General features: G+C 44.4%; 1 protein-coding gene across 8 annotated transcripts in view; it reads right to left on the bottom strand.

Annotated features, from left to right (window-relative positions):
* Nucleotides 1–1,361: 1,361 nt before the first annotated feature.
* FBXO16 (F-box protein 16) overlaps nt 1,362–20,492 on the bottom strand; it is a gene marked incomplete at its 5' end in the record, with an annotated part of 62,749 nt that continues 43,618 nt past the window's right edge. For 3 of the 8 annotated variants that reach the window (XM_080673364.1, XM_080673365.1, XM_080673366.1), the window contains 2 exons: nt 1,670–2,021; nt 16,226–16,328. In XM_080673364.1, coding sequence (XP_080529490.1) covers nt 1,839–2,021; nt 16,226–16,328 — 286 coding nt within the window. In that variant the 3' untranslated portion in view covers nt 1,670–1,838. Of the gene's footprint in view, nt 2,022–2,496; nt 2,541–16,225; nt 16,329–20,492 lie in introns of all 8 variants that reach the window. The other 5 variants (XM_080673367.1, XM_080673369.1, XM_080673370.1 and 2 more) reach the window with 5 other exon arrangements.

Here is a 20,492-nt window from a genome sequence, read left to right as displayed (position 1 = left end):
ACATGGTTGACAATCATTTGTCTATCATTCTGCTTTGCTTGGGTAAGTATCCTAGAATGGTCACTTCTGGGACCTTGAAATGGTTACATGACCTTAAATGGCTTAGTTGAAAATGTATGACTACTATTTTTGCAGCTAAATAACATTTTGTGTTTTCCAATAAATCTTTAAAGCCCATCCATTGAATATCAATCATAATTCCACCTTTGGAAATGTACATGTGCTGGGTATTCTTCATTGTCCACTCATATCCTTCCCTTCCCAACCACTCCTGGCCACACTCCTCAGTTCCACTACCTGCCTCAGAAGCTGGCATCTAAGAGCTGTGCCCCCGGGCTTCTTTGCTGTTGACTTTCAGGTGAGATTGACCAAAGGGAAGTGCTATTGGGGTGTCAAAGGGTGGGAAGAGAGGGGGGTTGAGTGTTCTCTGCCCCCGTAGCCTGTGTTCCCCACCACACGGCACACATTCCCCGCCACACGGCACTCATGCTATTGGGTGGCCTCTCCCCTGGCTACAGTTTTCACTGGGTTCTAGGAACAACGGTGTCCTTTCCCATCTGCCTCTTCAGGCCAAAGGACGATAAAGGCTTCTGCAGTTGCTACTTCCTGGGTGTTTCACCATCTCATCTTGAGTCTCTTAATCCTGCCCAGTGAGTGAATTGTGTTGTTTCCTCTCCCCCCCACCCGCTGCCCTGTCCCCCGCAAAGTTCCCAGGCTGAAGCCCTAACCCCTAGGATTTCAGTATGTGACTGTCTTTGGAGATAGGGTTTTCAAAGAGGTAAGTAAGGCTCACTGAGGCCATGTGGGTGGGCCCCCATCCAATCTGACTTCTGTCCTTATAATAAGGGGGGATTGGGACACAGAGAGGACACGAGTGAGGCACAGCGGGAAGGCAGCCATCTGTAAGCCACCGAGGAAGGCCTCAAAAGAAATCAACCCTGATGACACTGTGATCTTGGACTTTCCAGCCTCCAGACTGTGAGAAAGTAAATGTCTATTGTTTGTAAGCCACCCACCTATGGTATTTTTGTTATAGCAGCCTGAGCAGACTAAGACAGTGATACTTCGTTATGGAAGGCCTAGCACATTAAGACACCCTGGTAAATAGGATGTAGTATATGAACATTAAACTGCTCAAGCAGCCTCAGAAGTGTGCTGAGTGCATCCTGCTGGGCCCCTGCCTCATACACCTGATATTACCAATGGTACTACCACATGACCCTTTATTAACCCCTATCATCACATTTCCATCTATGTTTGTGAATATGTCAACATTTATGCCATGAACACCTTTTGCTGAAATACTGTAGCACTCACTTTCACAAACAAGTACCTACCACCGACAGTTTCTTCCTTTCTTTCTAAAGACTTTTTATTGATTTTTAGACAGAGAGGAAGGAAGAGTGTGAGAGAGAAACATCAACGTGGAGAATCGGATATTGATGGGCTGCCTCCTGCACACCTCCTACCAGGGAAGAAGCCTGCAACCTGGGCATGTGTCCTGACCTGGAATCGAACTGGCAACCTTTCCATGCACAGGACGATGCCCAACCAACTGAGCCACACCGGCCAGGGCCACCAACAGTTTCTATAGAGGAGCCAAGTAATAGCCAATGCTCCAAGTGTGGAGCATCTTGTCATTTCTATAAAAACCTGTTCACATTTTTTTAAATCCTCACCCGAGGATTTGTTTTATTAATTTCTAGAGAGAAGGAGGGAGGGAGGGAGAGAAACATCTATCAGTCCTGTATGGGGATCGATCAAACCCGCAACCCTTTGGTGTGCTGGATGACGTTCCAACCAATTGAGCCACACTGGCCAGAGCTCTTTTCACATTTTTAAATCAGCTTCAGCTCTGAAGCCTGGATGGGCACCGACCGAAGGCCAGAGTGTCTCTGAAGATGCTGCATGAGAACTTTCGTTGCTGCCTCGGTGGCTGGGAGCCCCGCCAACCGAGGAGGAGGCCAGGCGAGCTGAGCTGGGACTTGCAGAGGGGAGCTGGGTTCTGCACTCAGGGACACCTAGGGTGGAGAAAGATATCATTAGAGTGAGAGTCATTGAAACATCAAAGGAAGCTATATAATTAAACGTATCTTAATGATGTAAAACCATTGTGTAAAATCATAGGACTGGGTGGGATTTATTGAGACTTCGCAATTTCACCACCTCTTATCCCCATGCAATCTTCGCCTTGAGCTGCTAATAATAACTTCTTTCGTCTCCAGAGTGCTTTCACAGCCATAATTTCATCTGAACCTCAGGGAATTCTGCGATGCGAGGTAGGCAGAATTAGCACCTCCCTTTCGCAAATAAATGAAACCGAAGAACAGGCAGTTGAAGTGCCAGCCCACGTTCACAGAGTGAGAAGGTGTTAGGGCTGGGGCTGGAGACTTGTGATTCTGAGGCCAGGTGAGCATCAAGGGCCCATATTTTATACTTCCTACTAATTCGGGCATGCACACATTCTCTCTGAAAAGGCAAATGTCACAGGCTGACCTTCCAACCAAAACTCACGGTGAGAAAGGATTTCTCCTCTGCGTCTGGCCGTAGCAGGAAAGGGAAGAGGAAAGAATGGAGAGAAATCATACGAGTTGAGCTTGCAGGAAACTTGTACGTTTACCCTTACTTGGGCTCTTACCGTGTGCAGAGACAGAAGGAGACTGAGCAGACACAGATGCCATAGCCTTCCCCGAGCACAATCCCCCTCCTATCACTCCATGTTCAGCTGGCAAGTCTCAGCAGCAGATCATTTGTTACGTCCCCCTAATGCTCTGTTAGAAATGTTTGCAACACACAGGGTTTCTGTTCATCTGGGGGAACTCAGAAATTGCTTCAGCCGATGACTGCTGTCTCCGGTCCTCCTAGTCCACAAAGAGGCATCACACTGACGGGTCCGACATCAGCTGCTCTCTTTGCTCCTTCTCGAAATACAACCTGTCCTTCGAGGCCCGCCTTCTGCACGGAGCTCCGGTGACCTGACCCTCAGGGGTTTTTGCCTCGGCTGGATTTCTATCGAGCCTCTCTGGCTTAGCATTGAACATATCTATGCTCTCGGCATTTAGCATTTGTTTCTCTTTTTTTTCCAATTTTTTTTATTGTTTAAAGTATTACATATATTAGTACATATATCTCCTTTTTTCCCCATTGACCTTCCCCCAGCCTCCCCTACCTGCTGTCACATGCCCTCATTCCCTCCCCACCCCCCGGCCCGCACCCAGTATCTTGTGTCCAATGGTTGTGCTTATATGCATGCATACAAGTCCTTTGGTTGATCTCTTCCCCCTCTCCCCAACACTCCCCAGCCTTCCCGCTGTAATTTAACAGTCTGTTCGATGCTTTACTGACTCTGTATTTCTGAATGTCGTTATTTGTCTTCTGATGAAAACGCAGGCTCCCCGGGAGCAAAGCTGGAATCTTCTACCTCACTGAACCTTCGGCTGCCTGCCTATAGCAGAGGGATCCATCTGCCTGCCTATAGCAGAGGGATCCATCTATGTTTTCTGATTTTTCTGGCAAAGAGCAGGCAAAACTGGGGTTAAACACAGCGAGTCGTTAGAATCGCAGAGGAAAGGGGGAAGGAATGGCAGATATAATCTTCCCTGGTGTGCAGTGTTGAGATCAGCATGGGGTAAGCATGTTCAGTGTTGCTCTAAGATCAGCACAAGGTAAGACAACACGTAGAAGTGTTCCTTTGTGCTATTTTAGTAACAATGAAAGTAAAATAATACCTGCTGAGAAGGAAAAAACACACAAAACTAGCTCTATGTGATTCAAGAACGGGCTAGTCACACCTCACCTGTAACAGTTTCAAATTTAATCCTATTACTGCGCAAAACTTATTTACCCCTGCATTTGAGGAACCCCTTTCTCCTAAGCCCCCAGGGAAGTCCACAGGCCCAGGCAGGCTCCTCGAGCTCTCCTTTTTCTCTGTGGCAGGTCCCAGGGACTACCCACCACCTCCTTCTCTCCCCTTAGTAATGTCACCGCCTTCCCAGATGGTGGGCTTTCTCCTCCCTTCAAGCTGGGCTCAGGGAAGATGGTCTCCTTACGTCCACACTCCCCTGCTGTCCGTGAAAGCAAGTTCCTAGGCCCTCTTCTCTTCATCGTAAGACTTGAATGTTCATTGTTACAAGAGAAAAGACAAGTTTAAGGGGAAAACACGAGGACGTTGTATACACAGGTGCACATCTGACAGGCCTGGATCTTGGTTTAGTACAGTGGTTCTCAACCTTCCTAATGCCGCGACCCTTTAATAGAGTTTATGTTGTGGTGACCCCCAACCATAAAATTACTTTCGTTGCTACTTCATAACTGTAATTTTGTTACTGTTATGAATCGTAATGTAAACATCTGTGTTTTCCGATGGTCTTAGGCTCTACAGCAGCGGTTCTCAACCTGTGGGTCACAAACCGCTAGCAGGGTCGCCTAAGACCATCGGAAAACACAGATATTTACATTACGATTCATAACAGTAACAAAATTACAGTTATGAAGTAGCAACGAAAGTAATTTTATGGTTGGGGGTCACCACAACATGAGCTATATTAAAGGGTCGCGGCATTAGAAAGGTTGAGAACCACTGGTCTAGAGCATCTGACAATCTAGAAATAACTGGAAACTTTTTTTTTTCTTTTTTCACCAATGTTGGGGACCAGCCCCTGGTTCCTGGCACAGAGCTCCTAAAACAGTGTAAATTCCCAAGTGACAGAAATCAGTGCTTAAAGAACTTCCTTAATCTTCCAACGGTTGTAGTACAGTCTACTTATAGGTGAACCATACTGGTAAGTTTTGGCGCTGTTCCCAGTCTTGCACTTACAAACAATGCTGATGCAAACAATCCTCACCTACGCACAGGTCCATCTGTGGTGGCCTGTGATTGGACGGGCTGACGGTGGCCACAGTAATCCTAGTACTGGGGCATATCACAAAGCCCATCCCTCTCACCAGCCGGTTTCTACGTCTTTAAATGGAAGGACATTGGGGAAGAGAAATGTGAGGCCCTGCTTCACACATCAAGAATTCTCTGCCCGGCTGGCATGGCTCAGTGGTTGAGCGTTGACCCATGAAACAGGAGGTCACGGTTCGATTCCCGGTCAGGGCACATGCCCTGGCTGTGGGCTCGGTCCCCAGTGTGGGGCATACAGGAGGCAGCCGATCAATAATTCTCTCTCATCATCAATGTTTCTCCCTCTCTGAAATCAATAAAAACACATTAAAAACAAACAAACAAAAAAGACTTCTCCAGCATTCTGTTCTTTGGCCCACATCCTGGGCCATCAGGGCCTAACTCTTCAATTGCTATCTCACCCCCTCTCACCCCGCTCTCCCTCCCGAGCTCCTGGCTCACACGCTCAGCTCTCTTCTGACTCCATTACCTCACACCTAGCATGTCCTATTGTGTTGTAGTCTCAGTAGTGGTGGCAGGAACATTAATACCCAAGTACCTAGGAGTCACCCCTTACTTGACCGGAAGCGTCCCCTCACGCCCCTCCACCCCCTGCCTGTAAGTATCTGGGGGGCAGAGACCATATCATGTTAGGGTTGTACCCCTCGTGCCTGGTCCAGGGCCTGTAAACTACTTGTTGGATCAGTGAGTAAACACACGAATGATTGCTCCTTTTTCCCCCCATTTCAGAGCAATGGCTGGAACCACTGAGCGGGTGGACTCTGAAGCAGGGATAGAACACTCCTGTCCTCAGGCTGGATTTTACTGGGCAGAAAGAAGTCATGAGATTGGGGAGACGCTCCTGAGGCCAAGGGATCCAGGAAAGAGGAGGCTAAGGCTAAGGCTATCAATAGGGTACATGCCAGCTTCTCTACCTGTATCTGTCACTCCTGATTGGACCTTTTGTTGTTGTTTTCCATTCATGTTATTTGCAGAAATTTGCATATGATCAATGATACAAACACCACCATTGGATAAACCCACGGATAACTTAAGAGCATAGATTAGGTAAAGGGGCATGCGGACATAAACACAGGATCGATGAGGACAGCCCCTGCAATGCCCCCTTGTGAATAATAATTGCAAATACATGACCGCTGGGCATGGTGCAAAGAGTCACATATTTGTTATTTCATTAATCTTCCCAAGCCTGTGAAATGGTAAAGGGAGGTAAAGAAGGTGACAAGCTTCACTTTATAGGAGACCCCACCCACATCCCCTTTTAAAAATCTACCCTGAACACTTTATTATGACTCTCAGTTCAGAGTGATGTGGTGTAACTGTATATAAAGCCCTGGCCGGTGTGGCTCAGTTGGTTGTACGCTGTCCCATTCACCAAAAGGTCACTGGTTCGATTCCTAGTCAGGGCACATGCTGAGGTTGTGGGTTCAATCCCCCAATTGATGTTTCTCTGTCTCTCTCTCTTTCCCTGCCCCTATCTCTCTCTCTAAGAGAGAAAAAAAAAACATTTAAAAAAGAGAAGGATATTATTTTAAAAACTGTATATAAATATGGATTGCCGTGTTTGCAAATCATAAAACCACAATTTTTTTTTTTGCCTTGTTTTAGTCATAGGAACACAGCTTTGACTCAGCCCTGTAAACTGCCTAAGCTTAGGCCTGGGGCTGAGTAATAAGGGCCACTGATGGGGATACAGGCTCAGAGCACAGACGAGATGGCTGGGGAGGGCCCCTCTCCAGGGGCTTCCCTCTGAGAGGGGAGTCTAAGAGGGGTGGTGGCTCCTCCTGGCTTCAGCTTAATCCCCAGGAGGGAGCTGCTTCATGGACTTTCCATCAGGGAATTCTGTGAGGAGGACCCCTGCCACCCTCCTGCCTGTCTGGGAGCCCAGAAGGCTGCTCAGACCCCCCTGGCCACCCTTCCAGGGGGCCCCTGCGTAGGTCAGCTCCTATGCAGTGGATGCTCCCCTTCCTCCTAGCTCACTCTGCTCCTGTGAGAAACAGAGGAAAGGCATTAGGGAGAAGAATCAGCATGGTTTTAAGGAAGCCTCAGACCTTTGCTGTTAACCTTGGGGTAAAGCTGTCAGCTGTGGAGGAAGGCTAAGCAACGCTAGGCAGGGTTTTGAAATTGAAATCCAAGACTATGTGAGAGCACCATTAAGTAAGTGAAATAAAAGAGGGGTGTGTTGCAAAATGTTCATAGGCCGTAAAGCTCAAATGGCTGTTTGTTAGTAATGATTATGAACTCAGATTTCAAAACATCCATGTCTCAGAAAATTAGTTTCTACTGTAGTTTGTGGTGAAATACTATGTTACTAAATGTCCTACACACACACACACACACACACACACACACACACACACACACATCCTACATATGTACATGCATGTTTTAAACTCTGGTAGTAACAGCGATTAAAACATGTCATAAATAATATGTATATAACACATAATTTTACATAGCTCATAAACACATTTCTTCTCTTCTGGTAGATCCTGAAGAGAAGGCAATTTGTGTCAAATATTTGGTGTTTAGCTCTTAAATAAAAACAAGCAGCATTTGGCCCCAGTCTAAATATTCAGTGAGAAAGAAGAGGTAGAATCACCCCTGTTGGAAACACCAGGGTCATTTATTATACTACCGTGATAGAACAAGAGGCAACAAGACAGGACAAGCAAATGGTGCTCTTAGAGACAAAGGAGAAATGCAGACTCTAAGTGGGGTTCTTCCTGAGGGTGCATTTTGCCCCCAAGATTCTTAACAAGGAGGCCTTTTCTCCTCTGAGGTATGAGACATTAAGAACCAGCGCTGTAGTTAGTAAGCTGTGGGTGCACATGACACAGAATCCACACACTCACCGGACACCCCAGATCAGGTGTCAATGCAGGAGCCTGTGTGTTTACAGGCACAAGATAGTACAGATGCCAGGCAGGGAAAGAAAATATCTGGTTAAAATTTCATACTATTATAGGTGCAAGCATATTTTACAGAGTGGGAACTAAAAAAGAAAGTGAGGGGGAGAAACCAAGATGGCGGCATAGGTAAACACCTAAACTGCTGCCTCGCACAACAATTTCAAAACTACAACTAAAAGACAAAACGGACACCATCCAGAACCACAGGAAAGCTGGCTGAGTGGAAATTCTACAACTAGAAGAAAAGAGGAAAGCACATTGAGATTCAGAGGAGCTGCAAAAGGCTGAGGTACGGAGACTCGCACGTGGAGAGGACGGGCGGCTGTGTGCACAGGCAGCTGAGTGCGTGACTGGCTTTCTAAAGCGGGAGGGAGAAGGAAGCTCCTGACTGCACTGAACTCCAGTCCCGGGCGAGACCCTGGGAAACCAGACTCATTTGGGGGGAATCTGGACTGTAAGGAAAAGAGGAAACACACTGAGACTTGGGAGCTGCGGAAGGTAGAGGTCTGGAAGCCCACGCGCACAGAGAGGACTGACTGCTGAATGCATGGGAGGCTGAGTGCGTGGCTGGCTTTCTAAAGCGGGAGTGAGAAGGAAGCTCCCGACTGCACTGAACTTCAATCCTGGGCGAGACGCTGGGAAACCAGACTCATTCAGGGAGAAACTGGACTGTCTGGCAGCGGGCGAAACTTGAGGGCGGCTTTCTCTCAGAGGTGCTTGCAGCGATTACTGAAGGACACTGAGACCCAGGGGCCTTGTAGGGCAGGGCTGATGGGAAGCCAAGACTGTCTGCTCCGCCCTGAAACTCCACCCCATCCTAGCTGAGCACAGAGGCTTTTGCAATTTTGCAAGTCTTGTCTCATAAGAGTGTCTCCAGCACAGAAGTGTTCCCAGCGAAGACACAGCTGATCCTCACAGCCAATTGGCCTGGAGGTCAATTCCTCCCAGTGATACCAACAACAATCAAGACTTAACTACAACATGGCTGAGCACACAGTCCACAAAGGGGTGCACCAAGAGTGTCCACCTCAGGTAACTGGGGAGGCTGAGCCACTGGGCCCTAGAGGACACCTACCACACAAAGCTACTCTACCAACTCAGGGAAGCAACGAAAATGCAGAGACAAAGAAACAGATCACAAATGAAAGAAATGGAGGAAAACAAACGACTGGATATAGAGTTCAAAACCACGGTTATAAGGTTTTTCAAGAATTTCCTAGAAAAGGCCAATAAACTCAACGAGACCCTCGAGGATATGAAAAAGGACCAACTAGAAATTAAATATACACTGACTGAAATAAAAAATATTATACAGAGATCTTACAGCAGACTAGAGGACCGCAAGAATCAAGTCAAAGATTTGAAATACAAAGAAGCAAAAAACACTCAGCCGGAAAAGCAAAAAGAAAAAAGAATCCAAAAATTTGAAGATAGTGTAAGGAGCCTCTGGGACAACCTCAAGCGTACCAACATCCGAATTATGGGGGTGCCAGAAGAAGAGAGAAAGCAAGATACTAAAAACCTATTTGAAGAAATAATGACCGAAAAACTTCCCCCACCTGGTGAAAGAAATAGACTTACAAGTCCAGGAAGCACACAGAACCCCAAACAAAAGGAATCCAAAGAGGACCACACCAAGACACATCATAATTAAAATGCCAAGAGCAAAAGACAAAGAGAGAATATTCAAAGCAGCAAGAGAAAAACAGTTAATTACCTACAAGGGAGCACCCATATGATAGTCAGCTGATTTCTCAACAGAAACTATGCAGGCCAGACAGGAGTGGCAAGAAATATTCAAAGTGATGAATAGCAAGAACCTACAACCAAGATTACTCTACCCAGCAAAGCTATCATTCAGAATTGAAGGTCAGATAAAGAGCTTCACAGATAAGAAAAAACTAAAGGAGTTCATCACCACCAAACCAGTATTATATGAAATGCCGAAAGGTATTCTTTAAGAAGAGGAAGAAGAAGAAAAAGGTAAAGATAAAAATTATGAACAACAAATACATGTCTATCAACAAGTGAATCTAAAAATCAAGTGAATTAAAAATCTGATGAACAGAATAAAGTGGTGAATATAATAGAATCAGGGGCACAGAAAGGTAGTGGACTGACAATTCTCAGGGGGAAAGGGGTGTGGGGGGTGTGGGAAGAGACTGGACAAAAAGCATACACCTATGAATGAGGACAGTGGAGGGGAGGTAAGGGCAGAGGGTGGGGTGGGAACCGGTGGAGGGAAGCTATGGGGGAAAAAAGAGGAACAATTGTAATAATCTGAACAATAAAGATTTATTAAATTAAAAAAAAATAAAAGAGAAAGGGAGAAGATAAAGAAAACTGGAGAAGTAAAGGCAAAAGCAAGAAAGAGAGCTTACTGCAAAGGCTGGAGCCTCCTTCCGGCTGCCTGGCAGACCCCTCTGGGCAGCTGCTCACCGTCAGCTAGCTCTCACCTTTCCTCCCGTCTCCCACTGTGGATTTGGTGCTGCCCCACTACCAGCCACTATTTACTGAACGCCTGCTCTGAGCGAGGCGCCGTGCTCAATGCTTTACATCCCCCTCCCAACCCTGTCAGTGCTGTTACTAATTCCGTTTCACACATGAGAAAACAGAATCTCCGAGAGGTCAATAACTTGGCCAGACTCACAGAGCTACTAAAATTGTGGTATCAGGCAACAAACTTAGGCTGTTTCAGTCCCAAATCTGTGTTCTTTTTTTTTTAAACCTCACCCGAGGATATTTTTCCATTGATTTGTAGAGAGAGTGGAAGAGGGAAAGACAGAAATATCAATGTGAGAAAAACATCGATTGGCTGTCTCCTGCACGCGCCCGACCAGGGCCCGGGTTGGGGAGGAGCCTGCAACTGAGGTATGTGCCCTTCACCGGAATCAAACCCGGGATCCTTTGGTCCACAGGCCGACGGTCTATCCACTGAGCTAAACTGGCTAGGGCACCAAACCTGTGTTCTTGGTCAGCAAAGTGAAAAATAAGATAGTATATGGTGGGGGGTGGCGGGGACACATAAACATGTATTGTACTTAATATATTCCCATTTAACAGATGAAGAAACGGAGGCTCAGAGAGGTTAAGTAACTTATTGAAAGTCATGCCATTTAGTAAAAGAACCCAGGTCCCTCTGACTGCAAAGCCCATATTCTTTCTTATTCTTCCTTCCCAATGGAATTCTCAAAAACTGCACTGACTAAGCTGAATAATTAAAAATCTCTCCTATAGATATTTTTAGTTCTGCACATCCAAACAACAACAACAAAAAAAAACATGATAAAACAAACACCTGGGGAGTTCACCAGAAATAAAAGTCTATTAAAGATTGCCAGCAAGGAAACCCCTGCATAACTTTGTTTTGTAAATTCTTCTATTTCAGTTCATTATATTTTCCAAGGTTCAAAGAAAAAGATGGGAGACAGAACCCTGTTTATATTGCTTTATAAGTAGGAGCCGTAGAATAATGGAGCCTTCTGGTTATCCTGTGTAAAGCAGCCTCAGTCACAGCTGTGTCCCTCAGATCTCAGGAGAGAGGGGAGTGAATGTGGCAGGAAGCTAGGGGGCCCGTAGATCTGACGTTAGCCTGGAATGAACCTGAACGGTGTTGGAATCTGACTCTCATTTTATACATGGAGAAAGGAAAACTCAGAGAGGCTGAGTGACTGCAGAGTTAAAGGTAGAGCTGGGGCTAGAAACCTGGGTTTTCTGACTCATAAACCATCATGCTTTCTTATTTCTTTACTTTTATATATATATATATATATTTTATTGATTTTTTACAGAGAGGAAAGGAGAGGGATAGAGAGTTAGAAACATCTATGAGAGAGAAACATAGATCAGCTGCCTCCTGCACTCCCCCTACTGGGGATGTGCCTGCAACCAAGGTACATGCCCTTGACTGGAATTGAACCTGGGACCCTTCAGTCCGCAGGCCAACGCTCTATCCACTGAGCCAAACCGGTCAGGGCAACCATCATGCTTTCCATGACAGGTTCCTACCAGGAATTACTTTGAAGTAGAATCCTTTTCCCTTCTCTTTTGAGCCAGAGAGAGGGGAAAAAGTGAGAAAGCTTAAAGAAACATTTTATTTTATTTTTAAAATACATTTTTATTTATTTCAGAGAGGAAAGGAGAGGGAGAGGGAGAGGGAGAGGGAGAGGGAGAGGGAGAGGAGAGAGAGAGAGAGAGAGAGAGAGAGAGAGAGAGAGAGAGAGAGAGAGAGAGAGAGAGAGAGAGAGAGACATCAATGATGAGAGAGAATCATTGATCAGTTGCCTTCTGCATGCCCCCAACAGGAGATCAAGCCTGCAACCCGATGTGTGTCCTGACCAGGAATTGAGCCGTGACCTCCTGGTTCATAGGTCAACACTCAACCACTGAGCCACCTCAGCTGGGCAAGAAGTATTTTAAATAATCAGAATCAAGTGATCCTGGAAAGAGGTGAAGGAGGTAACTGCAGAGGCTGGACTTGGCAGAGCACAGGAAAAGATAAGGTCTTATCTAAGGCAATTAGAGTAAGCAGGCAATGCAAGGCTTTGGTTACTTGTACTACAATGAATGCTCTGAAACAGCAAGCTTTTTGAAATCCGTGCCCAAATCAGAACCTAGAAGTGAGGACGTCTAACCTCCAAGCAAAAGTTCAGTGACAGACAAAAGGTATTTGTTTTTATACTTAATTTGGTAGGAAAAAGACAGAAAGTATGGGAACCAAGATGTCAGCTGGGGTCCTCTGAGTCCCATTTTAGGGCCTGGGAAGTCCAAAACCCACCCCCACCCCCGAGTTTTTGTGAATTGTCCCCAAGGGACTTTTGTTTTCTTGGCCTCCTAGACTTCTGAGATCTTGCTTCCATGTGCAAATTGAGTAGAATTTACTACAGAGATGGAAGGCAGGGTTTACTTCCCAGCAATAGCAAATAAATTTGATCGGATGGGTGGTATCACTGTCTAACACCTTCCAGGTCTCTCTCCCCTACCTCTTCTCAGCTTCTGGACCCAAGCGGGCTTTTCTCTCCTCTTTCCTCCCCTGTCCCTCTGCTCCCCCCTCCCCTGCCCTCAAAGGAGCAGAAACCACAAACTTCCCGAATCTCCAGCAGAGCAGGTTTCCTCTCCTCTGAAGGGGGTGCCCCATACATCCAAGCCCTCAAGGTGTCATCTCCCTCTACAAGCTCATCAACAGCTCTCCCCCAGGAGACAGCTCCCTCCTCACCCTTCCCAAAGAGGAATTGTGGGGCCAGCTCTTAGGATTAAAAAAAAAAAAATTTTTTTTTCACACCTTTACATGAGATGGGGAAATTTCTGGGGGTTAATTAAAATGGTACCTGGCTCTCCTTTGGTGTTTATATTTTTAAATTGTTTTGTTCTGTATGGAATTTTATAATAACTAATATTTGGGCACTTCTTGGTATGTGTAGAATTTTCTAAAAATATGTTGTTATTTTTTTCAGAGAGAGGAAGGGAGAGGGAGAGGTAGAAACATCAATGATGACAGAGAATCACTGCCGCTTGCACATCCCCTACTGGGGGTCGAGCCGCAACTCGGACATGTACCCTATCCAGGAATGGAACCATGACCTTCTGGTTCACAGGTCGATGCTCAACCAGTGCGCACACCGGCCCGACGATATGTAGGGAACTTTAATAAACAATGTTCAAAATTATAAAGCATTAGTGAGAAGGTCCAGGCTTTATTCCCATCTCCCATCAACGATTCACACCAAAAGGTGGTTAAATGGAGCAGCTGCAACGAGGCAGCCCTAGCGCTGAAAGCTGGAGAGGAAATCAGGTGCCCTTTTAAGGGGTGGGCTCTGAAAACTCAAATCTATGAAATAATAGACAACATGGTAAGCTCACAGCAATGCATGTAGACTTGAAACTGTTTCCCTAAGACTGTTTCTCTTTTTAGAGAGAACTCTCATATTTGAAGGCTCTAAGTCCTGATAGGGTAAAGTTGAGGATGGCCCCAGTGGCATAAAAGCGACAGCCATGGAAAGATGGCCTAATATTCTTTGTATACTTCTACACTCCTATGCTTTTTTTTCTCTTCTAACACTTCCATTCACAAAGCTTTAACTTCTCCAAGTATCATATGCCCCTTTTCTATTTATGGGGGCAGGGGGCGGGGGCACGGAGAGACAGGCAAGGAATATTCATGTGTTCAGATCTCAGGAACCTCATGGGCAGACTTTGGGGATCTGTCCCTCTCGTCCTTGCCTTTGTAATGTATTCCCCTAAGTTCCACCTGCTTCCCTAGTTTCTCCTGAAATCTCCCTAGAAAATAAACCTGTCTATATAACACAAGAACTTTCTATCAAGTGAATATGTAATTTTTCCCATCGCAATCGCACCTCGGCTGAGTCTACCAGCCTCTACAGCTGCAGGGGTCAGAGTTTTAGTTACTCCTCACTCTCCCTGGGTTCCCTCCTTGAGTTTCCTCAATACCCATTTCCTCCTCTCTCAGCCCCACACCGGCATTTCTTCATTTTCTCAAGCATCTTGCATCACTTAGGAGGTTGCTTATTTCTAAAAGGGAGGTGGCCTACAGTGAGGGCAAACTGCTGCCTCATGGAGAGGGGGCCTTGGTCACACTCACAGCCAGTTATCACGGGCATCATCACCCAAAGATCTCCACATACTTTTGGAAGGCTTGATTATGCCTGTGCTTCTCAGCAAAACTACTAAGCATAAATAGTGACTGTAATTAGTATAGTTACATAAACAATACAAGTAGATCAATACAGTCACGAACTTTATTTATTAATAGCATAATTGTTCTTTATCACTGTTTAATTTGTTCTGGTTTCCCTTTGGGCTTTAATTAGCAGTACAACTTTTAAAGTTTTTAATTTATAACAAATATTTCAACTTAAGCAAGCCCTGCTAGTATGTGACAGATGGTTAATGTCAAAAGCCCATGGAGAAGGCTTCTGTTTAGCCTTTGGTTTTTGTTGTTCTTTTCCTTCTTAAGCCAGAGAAATGTTTGTGCTGATCATTTGTAAGCATACATCACCATCAGCTTTTATCGTCCTTCAATTCCCTCATCTCCCCCAGATTTCTCTTCTACTCCTAGCTTAGGAGAGGCTGGGAAACCAGACAGAAGCACGCCTGAATGGCCTGTGTGATAAGCCTCATAAAGTTATTTTTCTCGATTAATGGTTTTCACTGACAATTTTACGGCTCTGCTTTAAGCATCCCCATTCCCTTGGGCATTTGCACATCTGCCTGTGATAAGCCTCATCCAGCCCAACAAAACTGGTCCCTCAGAATACAAATAGCCCTATTTTAAAAAGCTCATCTCTGTCTCTCTCTCTTTTTTGAATATAATAACACTTGAAAATACATTTAAACAGAAAGTAATAGGGCTTTAAAGCAGAGCTATCAAAGTGATTTACTCACGAGTACCTACTTTTTCTCCTCCCAATTGACATCCATTTTATATTCATTTTCCTTCAGTGTGTATCCTCAGCTGCTTTTTTTCTAAATCTTTACTAATAATGTGAACTTTTGATTCCACCCTTATTCCCTTTTACCTTGCACCAAAGACTCATGTGCTCAAAGGGATCCATTGGGGCTATAGAACCATTTTGGAAAACTCTGCTATGAAATGATAATGTTCCCTCGACACAATTACTGACTCTATTAGGTCATCAAATAGCTATTTTTTTCATTAGGGAGAGAAAAGTTCTGAATTCACTTTTTCTGCAGTTACTTGAAATGCACTGTTATGATCATACTCCACTGGTAGCAGGAAAGTGTACCTTTTTCTTAGGTCAGTGGAACCTTCATTCTATAGAGAAGTGATTTCTGTAGAGAAATTTCTATAGCATCCCCACCAAAGGACTCATAGCATAAGGAAAACCAAAATGATAAGAATGTTCCCTTTATATTGTATAGTTCTCAAGGCGGATTCATACACATCAGTTCATTTAGTCTTTTGTTTTGTTTTGTTTTGTTTTGTTTTAAACAGAGGAGAACACAAGGGCCCAGAGAGATTAAATGAAGGGCATCTTCAAGGTCACACAGCTTGTCAGTCCCTTCCAGAGACCAGGATTTAAACCACCGCTTGATTTAATTAAAAAAACAAATTCAGTTTCACAAACAGGATTAGAGACCCAATGCTTTTCATTAACATTATGGTGGGGAATTTTTGTTGTTTGTTTGTTTGTTTGTTTTGTTAATCCTCTCTGAGGATATTTTTCCATTGATTTTTTAGAGAGAGCGAAACATCAAGGTGAGAGACACATCAATTGGTTGCCTCCTGCACATACGGAGACCAGGGCCAGGGAACCTGCAACCAAGGTAAAATCGAACCTGGGACCCTTCAGGCCGCGGGCTGATGCTCTATCCACTGAGCCAAACTGGCTATGGCTTTGGTGGGGAATCTTTTGAAAGCAATACTCACCAGTGACTGTGCTTTTCTTAGCTTAGATCTGTCCCGCAATTTATTTTTCTTATTATGTGACTGTCGGCTGGAATCTGGGGTCGTTTCATGTTTTTTCTTTCTTCTGTAAGTTGGAGAGCATTGGAGAAACGACAAATACTCATTTTACAACTTTGGCCATTTGATTTTGTTGTTACTATGGCTTAAAAGATTATCTTCACTAAACTGGAAGCAAGCCAAATGTCCATCAATAGAGAGCTGGTTAAATAAACTCTACACCCACACAATGAAGTGCTATAAGCTGTAAAAAGGAAGGCAGAATATTTCTGGATACAACTGTGGAGTGATCTCCAGGATATAATGTCACATGAGAAAAGGAAAAGTGGGTGAAGTGGTACATATTGTATGCTATTATTTATTTCCAAAAAAAGTGTGTGTGTGTGTGTGTGTGTATTTATGTTCTCTCAAATGGAAGGATTACAGCATAGCATTTTGAGAAATGGTTACCCATAAGTAGGATTCCCATGTGACCCAATCAGACAAGGAACAGTATGGAAGGGGAGGAGCAGAAGCTAGACTTCTCCACATGTACTTTGCTTTGTTTTGTTTTGTTTTTTACTTTGGAACCATCTCAATTTTTCTCAAAATTTTAAAATAAAATGAAGGATGATAATTCCTAAAATCAAAAACAAAATAAAACAAATGATCTTGTCTGTTGAGTTGGTGGCATTAGCACACACAGAATAATTTCTTTATGGGACTTTAACACAGTAATTTGTCTGAATAATTCTTTTTTTTTTTTTTTAAATAAATCTTTATTCAGATTATTACAATTATTTCTCCTTTTTCCCCCCATAGCTCCCCTCCACCCCTTTCCCACCCCACCTTCTGCCCTTACCTCCCCCCCACTGTCCTCATCCAAAGGTGTATGATTTTTGTCCATTCTCTTCATGTACCCCCCATACCCCTTTCCCCCTGAGAATTATCAGTCCACTCCCTTTCTATGCCCCTGATTCTATTATATTCACCAGATTATTCTGCTCCTCAGGTTTTTAATTCACTTGATTTTTAGGTTCGCTTGTTGATAGATATGTATTTGTTGTTCATAATTTTTCTCTTTACTTTTTTCTTCTTCCTCTTCTTTAAGAATACCTTTCAGCATTTCATATAATACTGGTTTGGTGGTGATGAACTCCTTCAGCTTTTTCTTATCTGTGAAGCTCTTTATCTGCCCTTCAATTCTGAATGATAGCTTTGCTGGGTAGAGTAATCTTGGTTGTAGGTTCTTGCTATTCATCACATTGAAAATTTCTTGCCACTCCCGTCTGGCCTGCATAGTTTCTGTTGAGAAGTCAGCTGACAGTCGTATGGGTGCTCCCTTGTAGGTAATTAACTGTTTTTCTCTTGCTGCTTTTAATATTCTCTCTTTGTCTTTTGCTCTTGGCATTTTAATTATGATGTGTCTTGGTGTGGTCCTCTTTGGATTCCTTTTGTTTGGGGTTCTGTGGGCTTCCTGGACTTGTAAGTCTATTTCTTTCACCAGGTGGGGGAAGTTTTCGGTCATTATTTCTTCAAATAGGTTTTCAGTATCTTGCTCTCTCTCTTCTTCTGGCACCCCCATAATTCTGATGTTGGTACGCTTGAAGTTGTCCCAGAGTCTTCTTACATTATCTTCAACTTTTTGGATTTTTTTTTTTGCTTTTTGCTTTTTCGGTTGAGTGTTTTTTGCTTCTTTGTATTTCACTTCTTTGACTTGATTCTTGTGTTCCTCTATTCTGTTTCTGGGTCTCTGTATAATATTTTTTATTTCAGTCAGTGTATGTTTAATTTCTAGTTGGTCCTTTTTCATATCTTCGAGGGTCTTGTTATATTTATCGGCCTTTTCTAGGATATTCTTAAAAAGTCTTATAACGGTGGTTTTGAATTCTATATCCAGTCGTTTGCTTTCCTCCATTTCTTTCGTTTGTGATCTGATTCTTTGACCCCGCATTTTCACTGATTCCCTGAGTTGGTAAGGTAGATATTTGTGCTAGGTTTCCAATATGGCCCAGTGGGTCTGCTTCCCCAGTTAACCTGAGGTGGACACTCTTGGTGCACCCCTTTGTGGACTGTGTGTACAGCCTTGTTGTAATTAAGTCTTTATTGTTGTTGGTATCACTGGGAAGAATTGACCTCCGGGCCAGTTGGCTGTAAGGATCAGCTGTGTCTATGCTGGGAGAAGCCCGGTGCTGGAGACAGCCCTATAGGATTAGACTTGCCAAACTGCAATAGCCTCTGTGCTCAGCTTGGATGGGGTGGAGCCTCAGTCTTGGCTTCCTGTCAGCCCCGCCCCTGCGCGCACGTGCGCTTTCAGTCCTCCGCCTTCCCCAGCTCGAGTCTCCGCCTGAGAGTCCAGACTCCCCCCACAAGAGCGTGGGTCCCCAGGGGCTCGCCTGGAACTGGGGTTCACTGCAGTCAGAACTGGGGCTCAGTGCAGTCAGAATCCTCTGACTCCCCTCCACTAGGGAAAGCCTGTGGCAACCCCCGCAGCCTTTGTGCGCACCAGCGCATGCGCACTTTCAGTCCTCCGCCTTCCCCGGCTCCCGAGTCTCCGCCCGAGAGTCCAGACTCCCCCTGTAAGAGCGTGGGTCCCCAGGGGCTCGCCTGGAACTGGGGTTCAGTGCAGTCAGAACTGGGGTTCAGTGCGTTCGGGGGCTTCCTTCCCCCTTCCGCCAGAGAAAGTCAGCCAGGCTCTCAGCCGCCCTTCCTCTCTGCGCGCACAAAGCCCCTTTGCCGTACCTCCAATTTTCTGTGAGCTTTTCTCCTTCCTTCTAGTTGTAGAATTTTCACTCAGCCTGCTTTCCTGTGGTTCTGGATGGTGTCCGTTCTGTCTTTTAGTTGTAGTTTTGAAATTGTTGTGCGAGGCAGCAGTTTAGGTGTTTACCTATGCCGCCATCTTGGTTTCTCCTCTTTTGTTTTTTTAAAATACATTTTTATTGATTTCAGAGAGAGGAGGGGAGAGGGAGAGAGAGATAGAAACATCAATGATGAGAGAGAGAATCATTGATCAGCTGCCTCCTGCATGCCCCACATTGGGGATCAAGCCCACAACCCAAGTACCCTGACCGGAATCAAACCATGACCTCTTGGTTCATGGATCGATGCTCAACCACTGAGCCACGCTGGCTAGGCTGTTTGAATATTCTTAATAGAATATATCCTAAGGACAAAACATCAAAACATGTAAGAATGAAATTGTATGACTTTTGGATTTGTCTCAAAAATAACCTGGGGGAAGGGCAGAGTGGTGAGGACTAAATGAAATGAGATTGGTCACCAGTTGAAACCTGTTACTGCTGGGTGATGGTTACAAGAGGTTCTGGTCTCTCTACTTTTGTATATACTTGAACTTCCATTATAAAATTTTATTTTAAAAGATCAGTTTTGCTGAATATTTCTTGCTGCTTAATGTTCAAAAATTTCCCCCAGCTTTCCGTCGGCCTGTGGACTGAAGGGTCCTACGTTCAATTCCGGTCAAGGGCACGTGCCTGGTTGAGGGCTGGATCCCCAGTGCGGGGTGTGCAGGAGGCAGCTGATCAATGATTCTCTGTCATCATTAATGTTTATATCTCTCTTTTCTTCTCCCTTCCTCTCTGAAATCAATAAAAATATATTTTAAAAAATTTCCCCCAGCTTTTAATTAAGAAATTTCAAACATAAAGAATAGTTGAAAGGATAGTATGGTGATTATCCATATATTCTTCAACTAAATTCAACAACTGATAATATTTTGCTTTATCCTTTTGTATAGATACATATATGAACACACATACATACACATACCATCTATACATATGTATATATTTGTCACAGTGTAAGAAAGTAAATTGCAGACTTACCCCTAAATACTTCAACATTCATCTCCTAAGATAAAGATATTTGCCTGCCTAACCACACTAGTTATCACCATACCTCAGAAAATGAATAGTAATTCCTTAAAATTATTTAATACCCAGTCTATATCAAATTGCCCCAAGAGTGCCTATTAAAGTCTTTATTTTTTGAACCAGAATTCCATCTAGATTCAAAATGAATTTGGTTGTTATGTTTCTTATGTTATAGAACATTCTTCCCACCTCTTTCTCCCTTCCCCCTGCGCCCCCCCACCCCCCCGCCATGACACTGACTCTTTGAAGAGTCTGAGCATCTGGTCTATGTTGATGAATAAATCCTATAACTTAGGTATCAGTATTATTGCCATTTTACAGATGTGGGAACAGAGGCACAGAGAGGTTAAGGGAGTCCCCCA

The sequence above is a fragment of the Plecotus auritus genome, assembly GCF_963455305.1.
Source record: "Plecotus auritus genome assembly, chromosome: 6".
Taxonomy (NCBI): domain Eukaryota; kingdom Metazoa; phylum Chordata; class Mammalia; order Chiroptera; family Vespertilionidae; genus Plecotus; species Plecotus auritus.
The sequence above is the reverse complement of the archived record's forward strand: the minus strand, read 5'-3'. Positions and strand labels throughout refer to the sequence as shown.